Source organism: Condylostylus longicornis, unplaced genomic scaffold (genome assembly GCF_029603195.1).
Source record: "Condylostylus longicornis isolate FDR11 unplaced genomic scaffold, ASM2960319v2 ptg000049l, whole genome shotgun sequence".
In the NCBI taxonomy this organism is placed as follows: domain Eukaryota; kingdom Metazoa; phylum Arthropoda; class Insecta; order Diptera; family Dolichopodidae; genus Condylostylus; species Condylostylus longicornis.
Window position 1 is genome coordinate 3,138,781 of NW_026578018.1, and position 21,975 is coordinate 3,160,755.

Here is a 21,975-nt window from a genome sequence, read left to right on the forward strand (position 1 = left end):
CCCGTTAGCTTTCTGTATTTATAGAAATTTGAAAAAGCTTGCATATCGGAAATTTATGGTGCCGGATTTTACAAATTTTAACGACAATTTTGGTTTCGGTTGACGGATGACGAACGCTTGGACTGGGAGTAAAACTAGTTAAAGCTGTTCAAAAATTCTTCTCAAGAGAATCATGACTGCTAAAATGTTGAAAGTTTTTTGGTAAAACGAGCATTTACACCGTTTTTTCCAGTTTTTTGCAGCTCTAGTTTTGCGGTTGGAACAACATTTTTTCTGGCTTCACAAGGAATTCAGTTTCAGTTAATAAAAAGCTGCGCGTAATCAATTTGGCAGTTTTTACAAATTCGATTTACTGGACATCATGAATCTGGAAAAGGACAAATTTAGTTATGCTGCTTACTGCTATTTGATTTACTAGTCTTTAATGCATATGTCATATGACTTGACCTTTCAAAAAATTAACTTGATAATACATATTTGCTCGGTTCCATAATGAGCTGCGTTATTGACTTGGTAAATATTTTTGTGAATTATGGTATAGTTTAATAATATGTGTCGCGAATTTACGTTATTTTAGTGCTAAGTAAACATCATGAATAATACTGTCATATATTTCATGGGATCCTAAGAAATTATCCACTTTTCTAGATTTCATTCTAAAGCTTATTTTTTCAATTTGGTAGACGTTCGTGCTTTTACATTTAACCAAATTCTTGTATGACATTAAGTTCGAATCAATCAATTTTATTTGAATAATATTGTTCTCAGTGCTCATCTACTCTCAAATTTTCTTCGTATTTAATTGTAACACACTTTTCTACTGATTTCCATTATATAAACTTAAATGGCAAGAATAATACAATATGTATAAGAGCTACATTTCAAAAATGAGAATCAACAATTAAAATTGAAGAGTGTGCGCTTCGCTTGAAATCCAACTATTGATATTTTTTGTTAATGTTCAAGCATTTTTCGCGAATCATCAGCGATATTTTTCGAAATATAATTTTCTAAATAAATTTGTACGTATATTGTGCATATAAATTTGTATACGCATAAATTAATTTAAAAGTGTGTGTTCACAATGTATATAACACTATCTATATTCTATTGATATAAATACATAGGTAGGCAATCAAAATTGAAATGAAGAGGAAAAAAATATAGTTAAGAAAAATCTAGTAGAGAGAGTATGAGTAAAGCAAAGAGAGAATAATAATAATTGTTAATTTTTATCTGAATAGTTTTGTTTTGTTAATAAAATTATGAGTAGATGAATGAAGATAAAGAGCAAAAACGAAAATAGAATAGATACTAAAGAATACAAAGTAATGTACTAAAATTTACTTGAATATAACAATAGAAATTATACTTATTATTCATTTCAAATGTCAAAATATATGAAATATTAGTCAATTATATTTTTATATCAGTATATTCGTTTACAAATATTATATAAAATATGTATAATATATATTTTAAATAAATAATAACTGCATTGTTTTTCTTAATTAATTTTTTCTTTGTTTTTCTTTTATTTCCACTTATAAATATAAATTTGAAACATTAATAAATACTAAAAAAAAAAAAAAATTCTATTTGTTTTGGATTTTGTTTTTTTCAAAAATTATTGAAAATTATTTATATACACTTAAATATAAGTTAATTACTTAAAATTTCAAAATTCCAATAATTTCTTATTATTAAATATAATCTTGATTTAAATAATAATTAAATTTAAACTTTCTAATTTTGAATTTTAAATCGATTTTTAACATGAAGTAGCCTAATTATTAATTATAATTTGAAACAAAAAAATAATTTAAAATTTTTCTAATTCAATATTGAGTATATAGATGTCATTTCAATGGGCGTCTTCTATAATTGTAGTCTAACGGTCATATTCACTTATTCAGCAAAAAAATTTTAATTATTGTATAAATTAGATATCGTATTAGTTTGCATTTAAGTAAACGCCCAATGTAAATTTAAAAAATTAAAGTTAATTTAAATTATTTTAAATTTTTAGAAAAAATGTTTTTTCCAGAAATTTAATGGAAAATATCAAATAGGAATAAGCAAGTAATAGAAGAAATAATAGACATTTTAAATAATGGAGGATGTATCATGGACATGAACTAAATTCATATATTGGTTTGTGTTTATAATACCATTAACTCTGTTTATTCGACACAAATGACTCTTATATCAATTGTAACATACATACATTTCCCTTACCTTTGCTGAACCAAATAATTTTGTGCATAAAATGCATCGGGAAATGAAACTTATGCCAAATATTGAAATAAGAGTTGCCGTGTAAATAAAATTAATGTTTATGATATCAAGATTGAAAATGTTATGTCTTCCTCAACGATATAATAATAATTATGTATAAAAATTATTTTGGTAAAATTTTCATGACTTTTCAAATATTTATGAATTTTTTTTTTTTTGTTAACGCTTAAAACATAACTACGTGTCTTTTTTTGCTTATTCCGCGATTGTCAACTTTTCATTGTTCATTCTTTATATTTCATTTTTTAAAAAATATGAAATTTATAAATGTTTTTTTTTATAACAATTTGTATTGTTTGATATTTCAATATATTTCAATAAGTAATTATTACAATTTTTAAAATATTTTAATTAATTTTAGAGTTACCATCGTTTAAAATTTTTGTTTGTAGTGTGAAGTTGTAATGTAACATTTTTGTATCACTGGTTTTATTTATCAATCATTTTGTTATTATAAATAGTCAAAACAACTTTTTAAAATAATTTTTTAACAACATTTTTGTTACTCATAGTTTCTTAAAATTTCAAGAAATTCATTCAACTGAAGAGAATGTGAACCAGGACATTATAAAATTAATACAATATGGTGGGAAAGAGATGAATTTTTAACAATTTTTGTATATTATTATATTCTTAAATATTCACAATTCATACATATGAATAATAATATGTATGTATTTATGTATTACGATTTATATGCAATATAATTATTATGATATTTTGATAACGGACAAAATAATAATATAATTAAGAGGCACTGAACATAAAAATATTATTGTTTTTCTAATACTATACAAAACATATCTATATGAAGATATTTATAACAAAAAAAAAAAAAATAATAAAATTATTCACAAAATAATAATAAAACTTTTAAAAATTCATCACAGTTTACTACTTTCAAATGGTGGTCTATCTAATGGTCCAGGTTTTTCTTGTCCGTGAATATCAATTGTTATTGAATTAACATGTGAATATGGTTTACTACTGTTATGACCATTTGGTGATGAATTATTAATGTTATAATATGGTGGTGGTTGTTGATTTAAAAAGTGTTGCATATTATAATTATTGTGATGATCAGGATTATTATGTTGATTTAAATGTTCATCATTCATAAATACTTTATTATCATGTCCAGTTAAACCATTCAATGGTATACCACCATTATTACTTAAAATATTTCTATCTTTTTGTTGTTGCTGTTGATTATCAACTTGTTTATCATTTGAAGTTGTTGTTTTACCATCTAATAGGAACATTACCAAAAAGAATAATATTGAACTGATACCATACATACCAGCATAAAATATCATAATAGCACCTCTGTAACCAATTAATTTTGCAACTGGATCAACTAATATTGGTAAATTACCACCAATATTATTCATTACAAATAAAAATACACCAATTGTAGTTGAACGGAATTTCAATGGAACAATTTCAACAACAATAGCAAATACAATACCAAACCACATTTCAGCAAAGAAATAACTTAATGCTAATGTTATCATTGCCCATAATGGTCCAAAATAAACAGAACCAAATGCTGGTACAGTTGCTATCAATTGACTTAATGCTAAACATGCTGCTCTTGATCTAATACCCATTTTTGATACAATTTTATCTGAAACAATACCACCAACAACAACACCAATACCACCAATACCAATTGTAACTGCAAATAACCACCATCCTAAATCAGCATCCGGAAAATATTGATTATAATATAAATCGGCATTATATGCAAATGTCATTCCACCAGAATGACGTATTGATGCGGCTATCATTAATAAAACCATTCTTGGTTGTAATAATACTTTAACTAATGATACATTTGTTTCACTATCTTTATTATTTTCATTTTCACCAATTGATTTACGTTCAGGTTCTTTTATTGTTGTACCAGTTAATATACCAAATATAACAGCTAATACACCAGTACCATAATAACATACACGCCAACCCAAATCACCAATATTTAATTTTGTAATATAACGACCAACTGGGAAAGCGATACCATATCCACCATAAATACCCCAATTAAATATTGCCATTACTAAAGCACGTTTATTTTCTGGGAAAATATCTGACATTATTCCAGTTGCCAATGGATTGCATCCAGATTCACTATAATATTATAAAATAATAAAATAAGAATTGAATTGGGATTTTTATTTTTTTTTTTGCAAAATAATAACTTACCCAGCTGCCATTATCATTCTTAAAATAACTAATTGCCAATAAGTTTGAACGGAACCTTGTAAAATAATAGCAACCGAAAATACTAAAACACATATAGTTAAAAGTCTAACTCTGTGATATTTATCAGCTGCAAATCCTAAAAATACACCAGCTATTGTAAAAACGAATATAAAAGCTGGTCCAGCTAATAATTGATAAGCAATTCCAAGTCCATTATAATTCCATTCACAATATGGTGCATCGTCAATTATTAATTCGTAACAACTAAATTTAAAAAAAAAAATTTTTTAATAAAATATTATTGGGTACAAAACATTTATATTTATATACCTTGATTCATTCATTGCTTTAGAACATGCTGTTGGCAGCATATGTGTTGCATATTCTGTATGATTTTGTTGACAAGCATGATCACCATAATCTAATTCAATTGCTGTTTGTTTTGATGTAACACCAATTAGATAATGCCCTAATTCTCCTAATATATAACCGATTGTTAAAATACCTAATACATAATAGTCATAATATCGACCTAGATTCATATTTATCATATTTATAACGTTATCTATAAAATAAAAAATATATAGAAAGAATTTTATTAATAAATATTTATTATTGTGAATTAAGATTAAATAAAACAAAATAATTATTTTTTTGAAGAAACATTTAAGGTATTAATTCTAAAGTAAATTTTTTAATTATTGAACAGAAAATATTTTAAATGTTATTTTGTTTTATGTGTTCCTAATGTGTAAATATTGAATGTAACAGAAAATTTTTGACATTGACACCTTAATGTCAAAGTGATTTGTATTATACTCGTTAATATTGCTGTCACTGTTGCCATTGTTGATATAATTTTATGTCATAATAGCTTTAGGTAATATGGAATCAATCACAAATTAGAATAAGGAATGTAATTTTAATTTTTTTTTTCAATTAATTGCATAGGAATATAAATTAATACAGATTATTTATGTAAAATTAGTAGATTAAGGTGTAAATTATATTCTGTGTTATATAATTTGTCACTTGTTAATTATATTATTGTATGTTTTGTCTGTATATTGCTAAAAAGTTTTCAACCTCGTTTATTATTCATAATTTTTTTTTATTTTTTTTTTTTTAAACAACTTACTAGATAATAAATTAGAAATTTTTGCAATTAATTTTTACATATTTTATTAATATTTATTCTAAGTGGTTAATATAAACTATTGCAAGTGTATGTATGTATGTATGTAGATGTTCAATTATTTGTTTCCATTTGTTTCATATATAATAATGCATGCCTAATAAATATTACAATAGATTTATATTTATGCGAATATTTTATTGACCAGATGGTGAATTTTTGTTTTTTAAATTGAAAACCTGTTTTTTTTTAATATTAGGTATTCAATAAGTATTAAAATTTTTTTATAATTTTAAATTTTAATTATTTGTGTAATTTTTTTTTATTTATTTTTATAATAGTACGCCTTCGCGATATTAGATTTGAAATGGTAAATAAAAATGGCAAGTCATTTTAATGAAGGAAACTACTTTTTTTTTTGCTATTTAATTATGAATTCTAATAATTACAATACTCGTATATTTGAAGATAATTCATTTTGACATCAAATAGTTTAAAATAGAATATTTTTTTTTGTGATTAAAATATATAATATGTAAAGCTAGTATTAAAATAAAAAACTTCTGAATTTTAATATTTTTCTGAATGAAAAAATTAATTTAATTATTTTAATTTTTAAATTCTTCATATTAATAGTTTCTGAGAAAACAAGAGAAATGCAGGGTCAACATCGATTTAATTTATATTTAATTTTCAGACACTCATTATTTACTAATTGCATGAGTTCAAAATACAGTATTGCTTTACATAATTCAGCAATTATTATCTTTAAGCTGAATTTGGTGTTAATACTGTTTTAGTGGAATTTTGAAATGTCTGGGTATTTTTAATTGTAAAGAATTAATTTCAAATGCAATATGTGAATGCGCCTCTGTTTTCTTTTTTTTACATTCTTTTGTTCTGACCTTAATATTTAGACCTTTAGTATGCAAATATTTTATAGCAATGTCTATGTTATCCATTGTCATTATAATGACAGTGCTTGTAATATTTTCTTTGGCATTATTATTAAATATAAATAATAATATGTATTTACTTTGAGAGTATAGAAGATTTTATATTTATACAGAATAATGAACTTGGATTTATAAGATTTCTGAATATATAACTTATATATAATGGATATAGTAAAAATTGAATGTTATCAATGATAATTTAAAATTATAATTTTCAATAATAAATATTATTTAAATTATGTACATATATATTATTATAGATTTTTTTATTAATTTTGAGATAAGAAAAGAATTTGAAAAATTTTATTTTTATACTTATTCGCAAAATACGTACATAGATACAATCATTAACAAAACATGAAAGTAGAAAATAAATACTTCATATAAAAGCCAGGGCATATAATAAGCATTCACAAAAATGTAGACCTAATTTTGAGTTTTCACAGTTGTTATAAAATGGCTATGCTCCAGTTATAATTCAAAAGCTCAATCGTGTTATAATACAATGTTACTACAATTTGAAAGTCTGGGTTATTTTGCAATACGTGTATCAAATTATCTCATCAAAATAATACTCTATATTTTCAATATTTTTGCAGATTGGGTAGTCAGGATGTTTTTACAGGTTTTTAAGTCACAGGATATCTTAATATTGTTAATTTGAAGTAAGTCATGATCCTAAAAACACTAAAATAATATTATAATATTGTACTTGAAAATATTCAAATAGAATTTTTAATTCAAGTTTTTGACATATAATAAGGTGTGGACTAATGTCATTAATATTTCACTTTGATTGAATTACTTATTAGGAATTTTAATCTAAAAAAGTAGATATGATTTGTATAAAAAGTATTTAACATTGAAATTTTGTGTTTATCCAATATGAAATGCAAAAGCAAAAAAAAATTTTTTTTTTCTAAATTTTTTAATATCCGATCAGTTTTATAAAAGCAAAAGAAAAAAAAATAAAATTTAAGTATTATTTTCGCCTTAAGCCAAATATTTTATAAGGAAATTTTTTAAATTTGTTGTTATTAAAGCATTAATACTGATGTGTGTAAGTAAAAAGTATCTACATAAACTATTTTATTGTAATGAATAAATATTGCATATATTGCAGCTGACGAAACGAAATGTAGTAATCGATCAATTTGATCAAGTAATATTTAATTGTTGTTTCATCTAGCCAATTGATAGTTACATTAGTAAATCAAATAGAAAACCAGCAGTTTGTATTGCTGAAATAAATCATTTAGACGGCATTTTTTCACTGCTGAAATTTAAAAGCTGAATATAAGTAAAAATTACGAATTAATACGAAATTCTGCAATTAGGATTTATAAGCTGAATTGAATTATTTTGTTAATGCGTTGAAAAACAAATTTTAATTACGTTAGACACATATATTGAGTTTTTATGTTTATAATATAAAGTATATATATATATATTGGTACATAATTTTTATTACAATGTTGTTTAAAATACTTCTCAAATATAGCTATGTAATTAAAATATCAAAAAAAAATTTATAGTTTAAAAATGTTTAATTATCTGTTTATCATAAACTTTCAGTTAAATAGTTTTAAACCTATAATATAAAAATTTATTACTTTTTTCCTCTCAATCAAATAAAAATGACGTCATATAGAATTCATGTGATCATTTTCTTAAACCAAAGAATTTTTGATCTTGTAAAATAAAAGAGAAAAAAAAATAATTAATTCAATTCGAATACTTTAACATCTTTGTGTTTATGTATATATATATATATGCATATATGAGTGTTGAATATATATTGTATAAAATTTTTAAGATAAATTATGTTGAGATCATTATACAAATGATGTACTCTTATATATATGTACATATATAATTATTATAATATATATTTATGCAAATATATGTATTTGTATGTGTTGAAGATAGTAAGTCATGGTGAAGAACAGGAATTTTATTTTTATTCTTTTATTATATAGGTATACAATAGCTAGTGTTAAAAAATTGAATTGTGAATTTTTTCATCCAAAAATACTTTGTATTTTAACTCCATTCAATATAAACTTCTTAATTATATATTTGTAGATAATTAAAATGCTTGAGTGATTTGCTAATAATTTTGAAGTAAGATGAATTTTGCAAATGCATAAAATATTTAAATCTTACACTGTCATTCATATATATCATATATTATATCTTTCGGTTAAAAATTACGATATACTGTCTAATTGTATAATTCAGCTTATGAATTGTAATTGCTGAATTGTATATTAATATTATGTTAATTCAATTTAGAAAAAAAAATTTTTTGTACAATTCAGCTTATAAATTTCAATTGCTGAATTGTATATATTTATGAATTTGTAAGCTGAATTGTTTTAAAATACAATTATTATTGTATATTTTAATGGATTTGAACAATTTTTGATAATTACAATTTGAATGAATTTCGTTTTCTATAGAAATTGTGTGATAATTTAACTTTAATCATTAATTGTTGCTTGGGAAAAGTTTAATGGGTTAATATTATTTTTGTTCAAAAAACATTTAATTATTTTTTAATTTTTTTTATTTTATTAATTATTTTTTTGATTAGTTCTTTTAAAAATTTAGACATTGGCAATGATTTTAGACACTTCTGAAATTTAGATTTTTTTTTAAGTTTTTTGACTAATTATATATGTATGTTTTTATGTATACCAGGTTATATTTATCTCATAAAAAGATGGTTGGATGGTTATATTCATACATAATGTTATACTTGCATACATTGATAAAATCAATTCTTATTTTTAATTATATTTAATAAAGTGACAAGTTTATGTGTGTATGTATGTATATAAACTTATATAGAATTTTATAGAGGGGTTTTGAACTTTTGAAAATATTTCTTTTAAATTTTATAGTGTTTTTTTATTAAGGAAGTAATAAATCAGAATGATAAAAATTCAGTTTTATTTTTCTTTTATTGTTCTTTTTTTTTTTTCTATAAATTAATTATGTTACCTGTTAAGTTATTTTTAAATTAAAATTTTAATTGTTAAAAAAATTATTGAATACCTTTATATACTTATATCTAAGTTATAATTAAATTATACGTGTAGAATGATTGAATCAATATATTTTGGACATTAAACACCAATAGACACTATATTGGACTGACAGACATTTATATGACATTAAACTGAGACATAACTTTTGAACTACTATAATATTACATATATGCCTAGGACCTAAAAAAATTACAAAAAATTCAAAAGATTTTGAATTTTTATTCCAGAAACATTTTATTCTAAATGTATAAAAGTTGAGAGAGCAAGTGAATTTTGTAGAGTTGAGAATTGTACAAGTGTATGTAATTAAATGTTCTTGTAAATAAGGTAACAAAAATGTTGACGTAAATAAAATGCATACTGTCAATCGAACAGTTGTCATTGTTGTTTTTGCTGTCAAAGTGTTTTAATTGTTCCTATATTTGCTTCGATTAAAAATAAAGAAAAGAGAATGTTAAAATTATTTTAACAGTTATTTATAACTGACACGAGAATTTATTAATAAAATTATATGTTCGGAATCAATTTTCTGACAATTCGATTTATTGCAGCCAATATAGGGTGGTCGAATTTTTTTTTTGTTTTCCTTTAAACTAAAAACATGTAATTCTGAATTAATTTCTAAATTAAAATTGAAAACGCAAATCTCATTATATAAATGTGTCTTAGTTGTTAAAACTATAAACCTTCATAATACATAGTTGTAATGTCAAATTTAAATCACCCTGTTCAAAATATTATAAGCATACCTATGAATATTATTATATAATCATGAAATTAATGGTGGTATTTAAATATGGAGCGAATAATTTATTAATTATGTAAATATTTTTATATATATTTTTTTTTATTAATTGAATAGGATTAAATAAAGGTAGCTATACAATTTATTTTTTTTTTGTTTTAAACTTTTAATTTTAAGTATTTTAGTTTTCATAATTGATTGATGAGATAGTAAAATTTTTGTTTAATAATTTTTAGTTATAAATACACTTAAAAGTAATAATGAATTAATTCTCATTATAATTATTTTTAATAATCTTATATATGTATATATATATGAACATATATAGAGAGATTTTATTATTTTTAAATAATAAGGAAATGACCAGTTTTTTAATAAGCACACTTATCTTTTATGAATATCAATTCCTCAAAAATTTTAAAAAATTAAGATTTAGTTAATAAGATTATTATTTAAAATTGAATTGAAAAATAATTTAATTTTTACAAGCTACATTTTTTTTAATTATTATTTTTATTAATTATGAAATTTTATTTAATTTACGTACACATATGTGTATAATAATTTACATAAAATATTAATAAATAATATTAATTTTTTTTGTATAATAATTAATAGATTGGATTTCAAATACCTCGTAAATCTTAATTTAATAATTATTAATTCTGGTATATATGAACACCTGGTTTTAAATATTTCAAAGTCATTTCTATGATACTATAATAAAATGTTGGAATTTACTTATTAATTACTTATTTTAATAGAAACTTATAAATTATCTTAAAAATATTTTTAATTTTATAAAATTTTTATATGTACACGTACATAATTTTAATAAAATTGCTCTACTCAACCATTAGTGCTCTGTTAAAATCATATGCCAAATACGAGACAAATTATTTCTTGTAGAAGTGAGTATCACAGTTTCTAAAAACTATATATGACCTATAGACACAATATTTAAAATTTTTTTGTTAAATAAACATTCTTTAATTCTGAATACTCATTTTAAATTCTTCGTTGAAAAATCTCAATTGAATTTCTGCATATTTTGAAGCAATTTTCTTATTGATAATGCAAGGTTGCAGGAAAATATACTGCAAGGAATTAATTGGTGATCGTAATGTGTAATAATGAATTGATTGGTGATAAATGTAAAAAAAAACTTCCGGCATTTCAAAATCATAATAAAATTATGCACATATTTTACTTTAATTATTGTTAATTTCTGGTTTAGAATTTAAAATTTCCAAAATTTATTGGTTTTCTTTAAATTATATAATTTTTTAATTAAAAAAAGTTAAATAATCTAGAATCGGAAATTTTTCTCCAAAAAAAAAGGAAACTTTCTATAGCTTATGACGTAAATCGGAGAAAACAAACGCGTCTATATAGACTAGTCTATTTTAATTAATATTGTAAAATTATTTAAAATATTAAAATTCAATTTATTATTAAGAATACTTTCGGCTAATTGTTAGTCTTTTTATTTTTTTGTGACTCAAGTGTTTATTTGGAAAAAATTTTTAAATTAAAATTAAAATTATCATAAATAATTTATTATACATTTGTTAATTTTTTTTTCCTTTATATTAATTTTATATTAATATTAATGAAAATTACAGACGGTACAATTAATTAATAGTGTTACGTGTATTTGTAATTGTTAAATTATAATTTTTTTTTTGATTAAATTATTCTAGTATTTTTAATTTATTTTTAATGTATTCATTACAAATATAATTTTAACATTTTATACAAATGGACATATTTTGCTTTATGAAAATGCATATAGCTAAAAATTTGTTCAATATTTTTTTTGAGTGTATCAACTATGATGAAGACAACTTAGTTACAATTCCCCTTTTAGTCCGTTTCATAGTCGCAATAAACCGCATTTTTAATCCATATTGAAAATTTTGAAAAACTTATACACAATGGTTGGTGATCTGCGTGTCCATCTCTGTGTCCGTTACAAAACTTTTATGCAGAGAAATGAAATTCTATGCGCAAACAAGTACTAGTTAAAATATTATTCTCACACTCCTTCAAGAATGTTAAAAATCAGCTTGTAAGAGCTAATTTGTAAGTAAGTATAATGAGTGACACAGTGTTAATGGAATTACCGATATTTGAGATTAAAAACATCTTAAGTTGTTTTATATTCACGGAAATACCTACATATGTACAGACATATGTTGTAATTAATATCAGTTTCATTGAAATTTTTAGAATATATTATCATATTTTAATTAGTTTAATAATATTATTGATTAATTCAGAACATTTTAATTAAAAAAACAAATAATTTATGCCCGTATTAATTATTAAACATAATTTATTAGGGTATACGGGATAAATTAAAGAGTTTAATTAAAACAGAATTATAATTGTTTTTGTAATACATTAATTAATAAATTCATTAGAAGAAAAATTGATAAAGCATGTGGTGGTAATAGTTGGTTATATATCTATATAAATGTTTTTAATTTCATCGATGGGTAAAATACCGATATTTGCAGTCTATTCTATAAAATTTTAAAATCAATGATTAGTATAACAAGTAAGTATTCAATTAATTTCAACCAGAATTGTTAGTATGCAAAGAGTTTTACGTTTTGTGAAAATTCTATTTTATTTAATTGACTAGAGCCTTCATATTTTCTAAGAATTTATTAATCTAAGACGATTTCTCAAGGCGACCGAATCCACATTCAAGCTAATTTTTAATTAAATTTTTGTTTGGGCCTCGATCTCTTCACATAGTAGAGTGTTAAACCAAATTGAGTTGATTTGACATTTTCAATTCTAACAAGTCACTTATATTTTATAATCAAAATAGTTCTTTTATAATTTATAGCTTTTTGAGAATCTATTTCAAATAAGAAAAGGCGGTGAATCTCAAACTGACCATTGACTTTCGGTTTCTGCATATTATATCTCATCAATGCTGCTGTTATTTAAAGTATGTAAGACATGTTATGACTAAGACTGAACATTTCCAAAAAGTTTTTATAAAAAAAGGTTACTATCTCTTTCAAGATAGTAACATTGCATTGCATGTGAATGACTTCAAACATTATATTATATATAATATATGTGCATAGAATGCAATTTATAATTGCAATGCGAAATATAAATTTAATTTCGGTGAATAATTTCATGATAATTATTAAAGTAAATTATAAAATTTTTTTGTCGTGATTCTAAAGTGTCAACAATTTTTTCATTTGTTCAAATATTAAATTTTTTAAGTTCCTCTTATTTTCATTATTACGTAAATTTTTTTATCTTATAAGAAATTCAATTTTATATAATAATAATGTATTTCCCTTTTATATTGTAATTATTATGTACATATGCTTACATACATATATGTATCTAGTCAAATATATCGTGCATAAACAGTTGATTTTCATGTCAATTAATAAAAATAATTGGATTGTTAATGGTGTTACATTGTGTGAATGGTGTATTGAAATGTAATTTAAAATGATTTATAAACAGAAACAATAGAAGTATATACATGACATTTGATTAATAAATAATAATAAATAAATAATTAATTAACTTTCCATTTGTTATGTCATTTATTTTATATAGAATTTTATTATAAGACCCGTTCTATGTATATACAGTACTTTTTTTATTATACACATGAAAGTAAATTTGGTAAGTAATAATTTATGTTTATTTCAAAACTCTTACCGTATACGAAACGTGAATGAAATATCTTGATTTCAATGAGAAAATGTGTAAAATCAACGAGTAAGAGCGAATTATTTTAGTTATAGAAGCCAAAGAGTTTGAACAACAAAGATTTAATCATTAAAGATGTCCAAAGATCTGATATTTTCATTTATTTTTACAGGTTTTGTTTTATGCAGAGTCAATTATCGAATATTAATGTAATTTAAATCGAACATTGAAATCGAGTATTCAAATCGATTGGGTTTTGTATAAGTGTGAACACAAAACAAAAATATTTACAAAGAATTCCTTTTGAAAATATTTATAAAATTTTGCATTTCAAAATTTAGCAACTTTAAAATTTTGATTAATTACACTGAGTGAAACATAATCAAGATGCAAATCAGTAATTCAAAATTTGGCCGTTTCGGAATTTTATACGGTGAAAAAACAGCTTAAACCTGCTCTACCCTAAAGTCGTAAATTCTGATAAGCAGTGCCTTCATATTTTGAAATGTATTTTTGCATTATGATTATGTTTACAGCTCAAAAGGGTCCATTTTGAAATTCTCACAAAACTAACAAAAAAGGAAACTGTCAAACGAATTGTTATATAAACGTCGTAAATGTCATATTCTGACAACATACAATGTACTTTCTTTATATTGAAATTTGGCCATCAGTCTGTAATTTAAGATTAAAAATTTTATTGGAATTTCTTTTCAAAATAAAAGTAATTATTTATGAAAACGATACTCTGTCCACTGTATGTTGTGTTTGAATTTTCTATATTTTTTTATTAAGTATGAATTTATTTAAAATAATAATTTCATATGTATACGAGATATATACAAATAATATATATAACAAATAATATTAATGATATTATTATTTTGTACAATTTTTGTTTAGTTTTTCGATTTAGTAAAATATTAAAGCTTTATATTCTGTTACTTTTCTATTATTACTAAATTTATACAAATGTTTTTAAATATTTCGTGATTTATGATATTGCACTTAGGTATGTCTATTATAACAAAAATAGCGGCATCTCATTATTATATACGTGTATAACATGTATTGTCATTATATTTTCTAAACTATTAATTTTCGGGAATAAAAAGTTCAATGAAATTAAAATTCAAACAAGATTTTAATTGTTGGCTTGCTTCTTTTGAATATTAATAATGTATAAATTGAGTGTACAACATATAGTTAGTCTGTCAACAATATATAACAGTGTGCAACATTTTAAATTATACTGTATAATAAAGTTCTCATAATAATAAAAAAAATTTTATTTTTATTCACTATATAATTTATTACTGTATAACAATTTGGTAATAAATGCATATCGGTAGTATATATGAGAACTGTTATAATAATAAATTATTTATAATAAAATTAATATATTAAATATGAATTGTTTTCCTTCTATATGCAAAATAAATTTAATTAACACGTTATAAAATAATAATTATAGTTAAATTCTAGTATTAGATTAGATAGTATGTAGTAGTTTTTAATTTATTATTATTATTACTTTATTGTCTTGATTATACTTAATTACTAAATTATGAATATAAAGAAATAAATTTATGGTATCTAGTAATAATTGGAAAAATGATTTCGTAATCTAAATCGTAGTATTCATTTCTATAATTTATTCTTGAACATTCATTTTTCTTACAACATTAGAAATTTCTGCATGAAATATTAAATAAGCACCCTTAAATGTAAATACCGCAATATTTTTTTGGCAAATTATTTTTAAAAATTGAAATGCATTTAAAATGTAATTTTAATTTGAAAAGAAACTGTAACATTTATAAAATATTTGGAATAAATGTTATTTACAGGCGTTTAAAACATACTGGCGCCCGACGACGGAACTAAGAAGGAAATATGCAAATAATTTTATTTTTATAATTAAAGAAAAGTAAGACTAATATACGTAATAAAATGCAATCATACAATTGAAAATATAAAATAAATAACATTAAATCTAAATGTTATCGAAAGCTTAGTCGTTTTGAAATGTTGGTGTCATAATCAAATATTTCAAAATTTTGATTTAAAAATAACACTTTCAGTTAATTTTCTTATGAAATTTTATAAAATTAAATTCCTTTCTTTAAAAAAACAAAAATTTTTTTATTTTCAAATTCCCATTAACATTATGATTAACATTAAACTAGATTAAACTATAATAAAGTACGTGATATGCACACTGAAATATTCACTAAAGTAATTGTCTATTCTGGCAAAAAAACATATTTACACAGACACATAATATACAATATGTATGTATTTTTGTACAAAGATGAGGACAAGAAGTGTAATTAAAATAATCATTGTGCCATATCTAATATATTTCATTTATAAGAATCAATGACAATATTGTTAACATATAACACAATATTAAAACTTTTAAAAGTCTTTATCAAAGGTCTAACTTGTAAAACAATGGTATAAATAAATATATGAAAAGAGCGTTAGTTATTGCCTTTAAAAAAAAAAAACTTTTTGTCATTGTGCATAATTTTTTTTTTTATTATTGTAAACTCTTTTATATACTCCACATATTATCCATTATCCACATATAAATTTATTTGTAATACAAAATATGTAATGTACATGTAACACCATTCATAATACCATCAAAATTAATTGTTATATACTTTTGATTTCGTGGAGAATATTGTGTTTATACTCAATTAGTGAGTATAACAATAGTTTTTAAGAACAATTTATGATGCAGTTTTCGCATTTTGTCAAAAATTTTTCAACCTGACATTAAAATTTTGACATTTCATATGACATTTCATTTTATATTATTTACTTAGCATAATCATTAAATTCTTGCATTCTCAAATCACTTATTTATTTTAAATTTCTTTAAGAGATCATAACCAACTGCACAAAAATTAATTAATTAATTTTAATAATTTATTTTAAATTTAAATATTATTTAGCATACTATTAACCCTTAACTGCTCCCGTAAGAAATGTTCTTTATGATGACTTTCATATATTTAAATGATTCTTAAAGACCAAAATAATTATTTGAAAGAAACCATTGTAAAAAATTGATTGTGAGAAAATAAATGAATTAGAAAGATATAAAAAAATGTGTGGTTGTCTGTAAGATATGGTATTGGAAATCAAAGGTTTAATGATAGACTTCTTAATATTATGCAACTTAATATTGTCATTTTAAATATTCTTATAATTTAGAAGACCTTTCTATATTTTATTGCAATGCATTGTAATTTTTTATACATTCTTTTGTTTTTGTCTTATTACAAAATTACAAAATTTTTAATAATATCTTATTGTATTAATAGAATAATTATTATTATTTTTTTTAATTGTATATATAATTTTTCTATATATATATATATGAATGAATATATGTGAAATATGAAGAAAAGAATTGAAAATCACACGCAAAATACTTGGCTTTTAAAAAATATAACATAAAAATTAATTATTAACATGCCAATTCTTTCTATATAAATAATTTTGTTCATTTTACATACTACATTACTATACGGGATGGCACCTAAATGCTATCAACTTTAAAACAAAGTTACAAATTAATGATAATTGCAATTGCATATATTTATAATATTCTCATATATATATATGCACTTATATATAGACACATTTGTATTATACAATATTATGTATAATAGGTGATGGTCGCGAAATTTTTTACATATATTTATTAATAAAAAGTTTTTGACCGCGACTTTAATTTTATATATTTGCATATTGTACAACATGCAACAAATAAGAAGTAAAATATGTTTAAATTTATGTAATAGTCGTATGTGTAACATATTGTTTTATATATTCTTCCATTTCAAACGCGAAATATATATGTGAAATATTTAAATAATGTTATTGTGTTTTAAATTTATTTCATATTAGCGAAATTAACAAGTTTTTTATCTATTGGTAAAATAATTTAGTACAATAAATTGAAAATTTCATAAAATCAAAAACGATAGAATATTTTTTTTATTAATAAATAAATTCGGTAATGAGTTTTAAAAAATACAATTAATTTTGAATTAGAATTTTAATAAATATTAGTAAAAATACACCTATACTTCGATACATCCCCTACTTGGAAATTGTTATTTGTAATTGCTGAATTCTATATCAATAGCAGTATTAGTGCAATTTTAAAATCTCAGACTAATAATCCAATTAAAACACATTTTATTTTAATATATTTAAAACAATCGCCCCTAATTTGAAATTGAATGTGGTAGCAGTGGATTGATTCGACGAATCAGTGGTATAACTGCAAAATTGAAGTATATTAAAGGATTGGTATATTTTAATATTGGAAATTTAGAAAATGAATAATTACATAATAAAAACATATATACATATTTATGTATGTATAAATATTTTTTATAAAAAATTACTTGCTATATTGTTAAATATTAATTTTAATAATAAATATTGTTCTTAAATATGTGTGGTATTGAAAGAATTATTAATAATTAATTTAATCATTTATTATTATAATTTTTGATGATTATTCTTACAAATATGTGTATGCATATGTATACGAGTACATATATTTCATATGTATATGATTATATAACATTTTATATAATGAAACTAGAAAAATTTTAAAATTTATTGATGAGATAATTATCATGTTTAAGAAACGAGTTTTCTTTCAATTAAAAATAATTAATAATAAAATAATTATTATTTTCAATTCTTAAATGTTAAAGATTATAAGATGATTGGACGTGATAGATATTCAAGTATATTATTTAATGGTTTACTGAATAGCTATATGTGAATATATAAATAAAAATCTTTTTTGTAACTTAAATATTTAAAAAAATATTAATAAAACATTAACCCTCTCAGTCCTAATGATTTTCATGAAATATTTCACTTGATTATTTAAGTTTTATATAAGTAGTAAGGGCAAAGGTGTACAGTTGTGTCTCAAAATTTGAAATAGTTTTCGTTATTTTAAATCTTTTATATATTAGAAAATCCTTAACTTGAAAATTTTAGTATCACGGCATTAATATACAATTCAGCTTATACATTAAATTTGCTGAATTGTGTATTAGTGCTTTATTTTTTTAATTTTGAAACCAGAAATTTTTTAAATACGAAAATATAGAAAAAAAATGATTAAAATTAAAATTGAAAATTTCTTTTATGCACTTGTTACTTATTTACAACGAACTCATTGGGTGACTGTCTCGAGTGTTAACAACAGTATATACGCTGATTACAAATATTCTCAGTACAGAATAAAAACTTTAATAATAGGGTAGCAGGTCCCCAAACGTGTTTATTTGTTCAGAAATAATGTGTAAAGGAGTATGAAAATATTATTGCAAAAAATTCAAAATTCTTACATCCTATAATGTAATCAAATCAAATTTGTTATCCAATATTTCTGACTTGTATTCTCTTAATGGAAACTAAATGATAAACTGAATACCAAGTTAAATTTAAACATCAAAAACGTGACTTAAAAAATCTTATAATCATATTTTCAATTTGGCGCATTTTAAATAGTTATAAATTTTTCATTATTAATGCAATGAGAAAATAATGAAGAAATTTATATATTTAAACTCTAAACACTTGTGTGTATATTTAAACACGATTTAATTTCGTTGTGTATAACGTTATTCAATTTGTTAAAAAAAAAATCTAACGTAAGCCTAAAGTCTAAAGTGAAGCAAAACAAAATTTTTGAGAAAAGAATAAATCAAATTGTGATTAATTTTAAATTTAGGTATTCAAACCCACAGTATAGAATCTATCTATTCTAAGAATTTCAGCACTAGGGGTTTTGTTAATCTATTCAAATCAAAATCTTAAAATTATTATTGAAAATAACTCGAACTTTTATAATTAGAAAATATAGCAAATTTTCATAAAAGATTTATTTTTAAAATTTCATTAGTATGATTAGTGTTCTTGCATATTTAATTTAATCAGATTTTTTTAATAAAAATTTTAACTGATATTGAAATTTAAATAACATTTTATAACTCGTACTACTGTACTAATACTTTATAATTGCAATTCAGCAATATAATAATTTGATGATTGCTAAATTGTGTATATAAAAATTTTATTACTCCAATTTTTGAGTATACATATGTTACTTAAAATCGTCAGTTATTGCAGTTTCAAGTTAAAAAATAAATTTAAATTGCTAGAATATTAAAACTGACTGATTTCAAAAATTGCATAGCACATAATTCAGCTTTTTAGTTATAATTGCTGAATTGCGGTGCATTAATTCACATTAATGAAATTTTAAGGATACTGGATATATTCAAAATTTTATATTCTTCGCAATTAAACTCTTCTTAGTATATTAAATTGGATAAATAATTTTTGATTTCAAATTAAGGGTACACTAGTGCAAAAATTTATTGTTTATATTTAATAAAATTTTCAATAAAAAATAAATAAATTCTTTTTTATTACTTACATTATTTTCTTTCTATATTAAAATTAATTTTTTATTCCAATTTGAGTAAAATACAAACAAAAAAATATTGATTTTTAATGTTATCCTTTAAAAAAATTCCTTATTTTTTATTTTTTAATTTTATTAATTTTTTTGAATATCTTTTTTTAATTATTTTAAAATCTCAATCACAATTCCGGAAATATTCGAACTTTTTTTTTAATACTCATAAAATTTAATTATAATTCTTTAAATTTTTATTTATATTAATTTTCTTTATTATTATTCTTTTATTTAATTTTTAAATTATTTTTGAAAAAAAAATAATAAAACTTAAACTAAATAACAATATTTTATTTTAAAAAATTTTTTTTTTTTTATACGTCCGATCAAATCCGGTACTCGAAATCAACTGATCCTAGAAAGATTTTAAATGAAACTTTTAATATTTTTTTTTTCTTACTTAGCATCAAAACAACCAAAGTTACATAGCAAACCAAAGTAGTAAAGCAAAAAGGCATCGTAAATATAACATTAATGTGCGCGCGTGTGTATGTGTGTTATACGTTAGGTATGTGTAAATCGCGTTTTTGATTTTATTTGCGCTTATAATTCTTATTTATTAATTTTTTTTTTGTGTTTTCTTTGATTTTTTTTTGTATTTGTTTGCTTTTTTTGTTGGGTTTTTGTCTGCTGTTATGCCTTACAGAAACCTAGGTACAAAATAAAATTCTGGTTTTTTTGTTTGTGTATTTTTTTTATACTGTGATTTTTTTTTAAAGAAACTGAAAATTCATTTAATTTTTTTCCTCTGTGTAATAGAATTTCTGTATAGGTTGGAAGGTTTGTGCATGAGTGTTGAAACTTTCAATAGTAATAATAGAATTTTTTTTCTATAATTCTTTTTTTTTTTACTTCTTATTAAGAATAGAATGAAAATTTTTTTTGCAAAATTGTAAATTTTTTTTTAAGGTAAGTATAAGATATTTTAGGTTTTTTACAACTTGTCGTACCTATGTATTTAAGTCTACCCACACACTAAATGCCGTAATTTCAAAATAATATAATTTTTTGGGTTTGGATCTGTGGTAATCAAGAAAAATTGCTTAAAGCGATAATTATTATTGCTTTAATTGAAATTCGTCCAGAAGAATTAAAACTTTTAATGATAATTCACGTCATAGAAGATTTTCCCTGAAAAACGGATTATAGTTGTTAGAGGTAATTATCAGTGGAATTATCTTGCATATGTTGAAAATATTTATACATTTTGAGTAGGAAAGCACTTTAGTTTAAATTTAGCTTATCCTATATGCTCCGTACTGCATGGTACAGTTTCTTATTTTATCATGACTTACTCAGGGGATATCATAATTTCCTCTATAGAAAACTATATAACCCTATCCTTTATA

At 21.9% G+C, this 21,975-nt stretch overlaps 1 protein-coding gene across 1 annotated transcript; it reads right to left on the reverse strand.

The window, feature by feature from the left end:
• Positions 1-2,003: 2,003 nt before the first annotated feature.
• Positions 2,004-20,956, reverse strand: LOC129611350 (putative metabolite transport protein HI_1104). Its single transcript, XM_055524448.1, has 4 exons — positions 20,585-20,956; positions 4,834-5,068; positions 4,504-4,767; positions 2,004-4,428 (listed from the first exon to the last, which is right to left on the reverse strand). Exons 2-4 carry the CDS (start codon positions 5,052-5,054, stop codon positions 3,183-3,185), a joined length of 1,731 nt encoding a protein of 576 aa, XP_055380423.1. The 5' UTR covers positions 5,055-5,068; positions 20,585-20,956; the 3' UTR covers positions 2,004-3,182.
• Between the last annotated feature and the right edge of the window lie 1,019 nt (positions 20,957-21,975).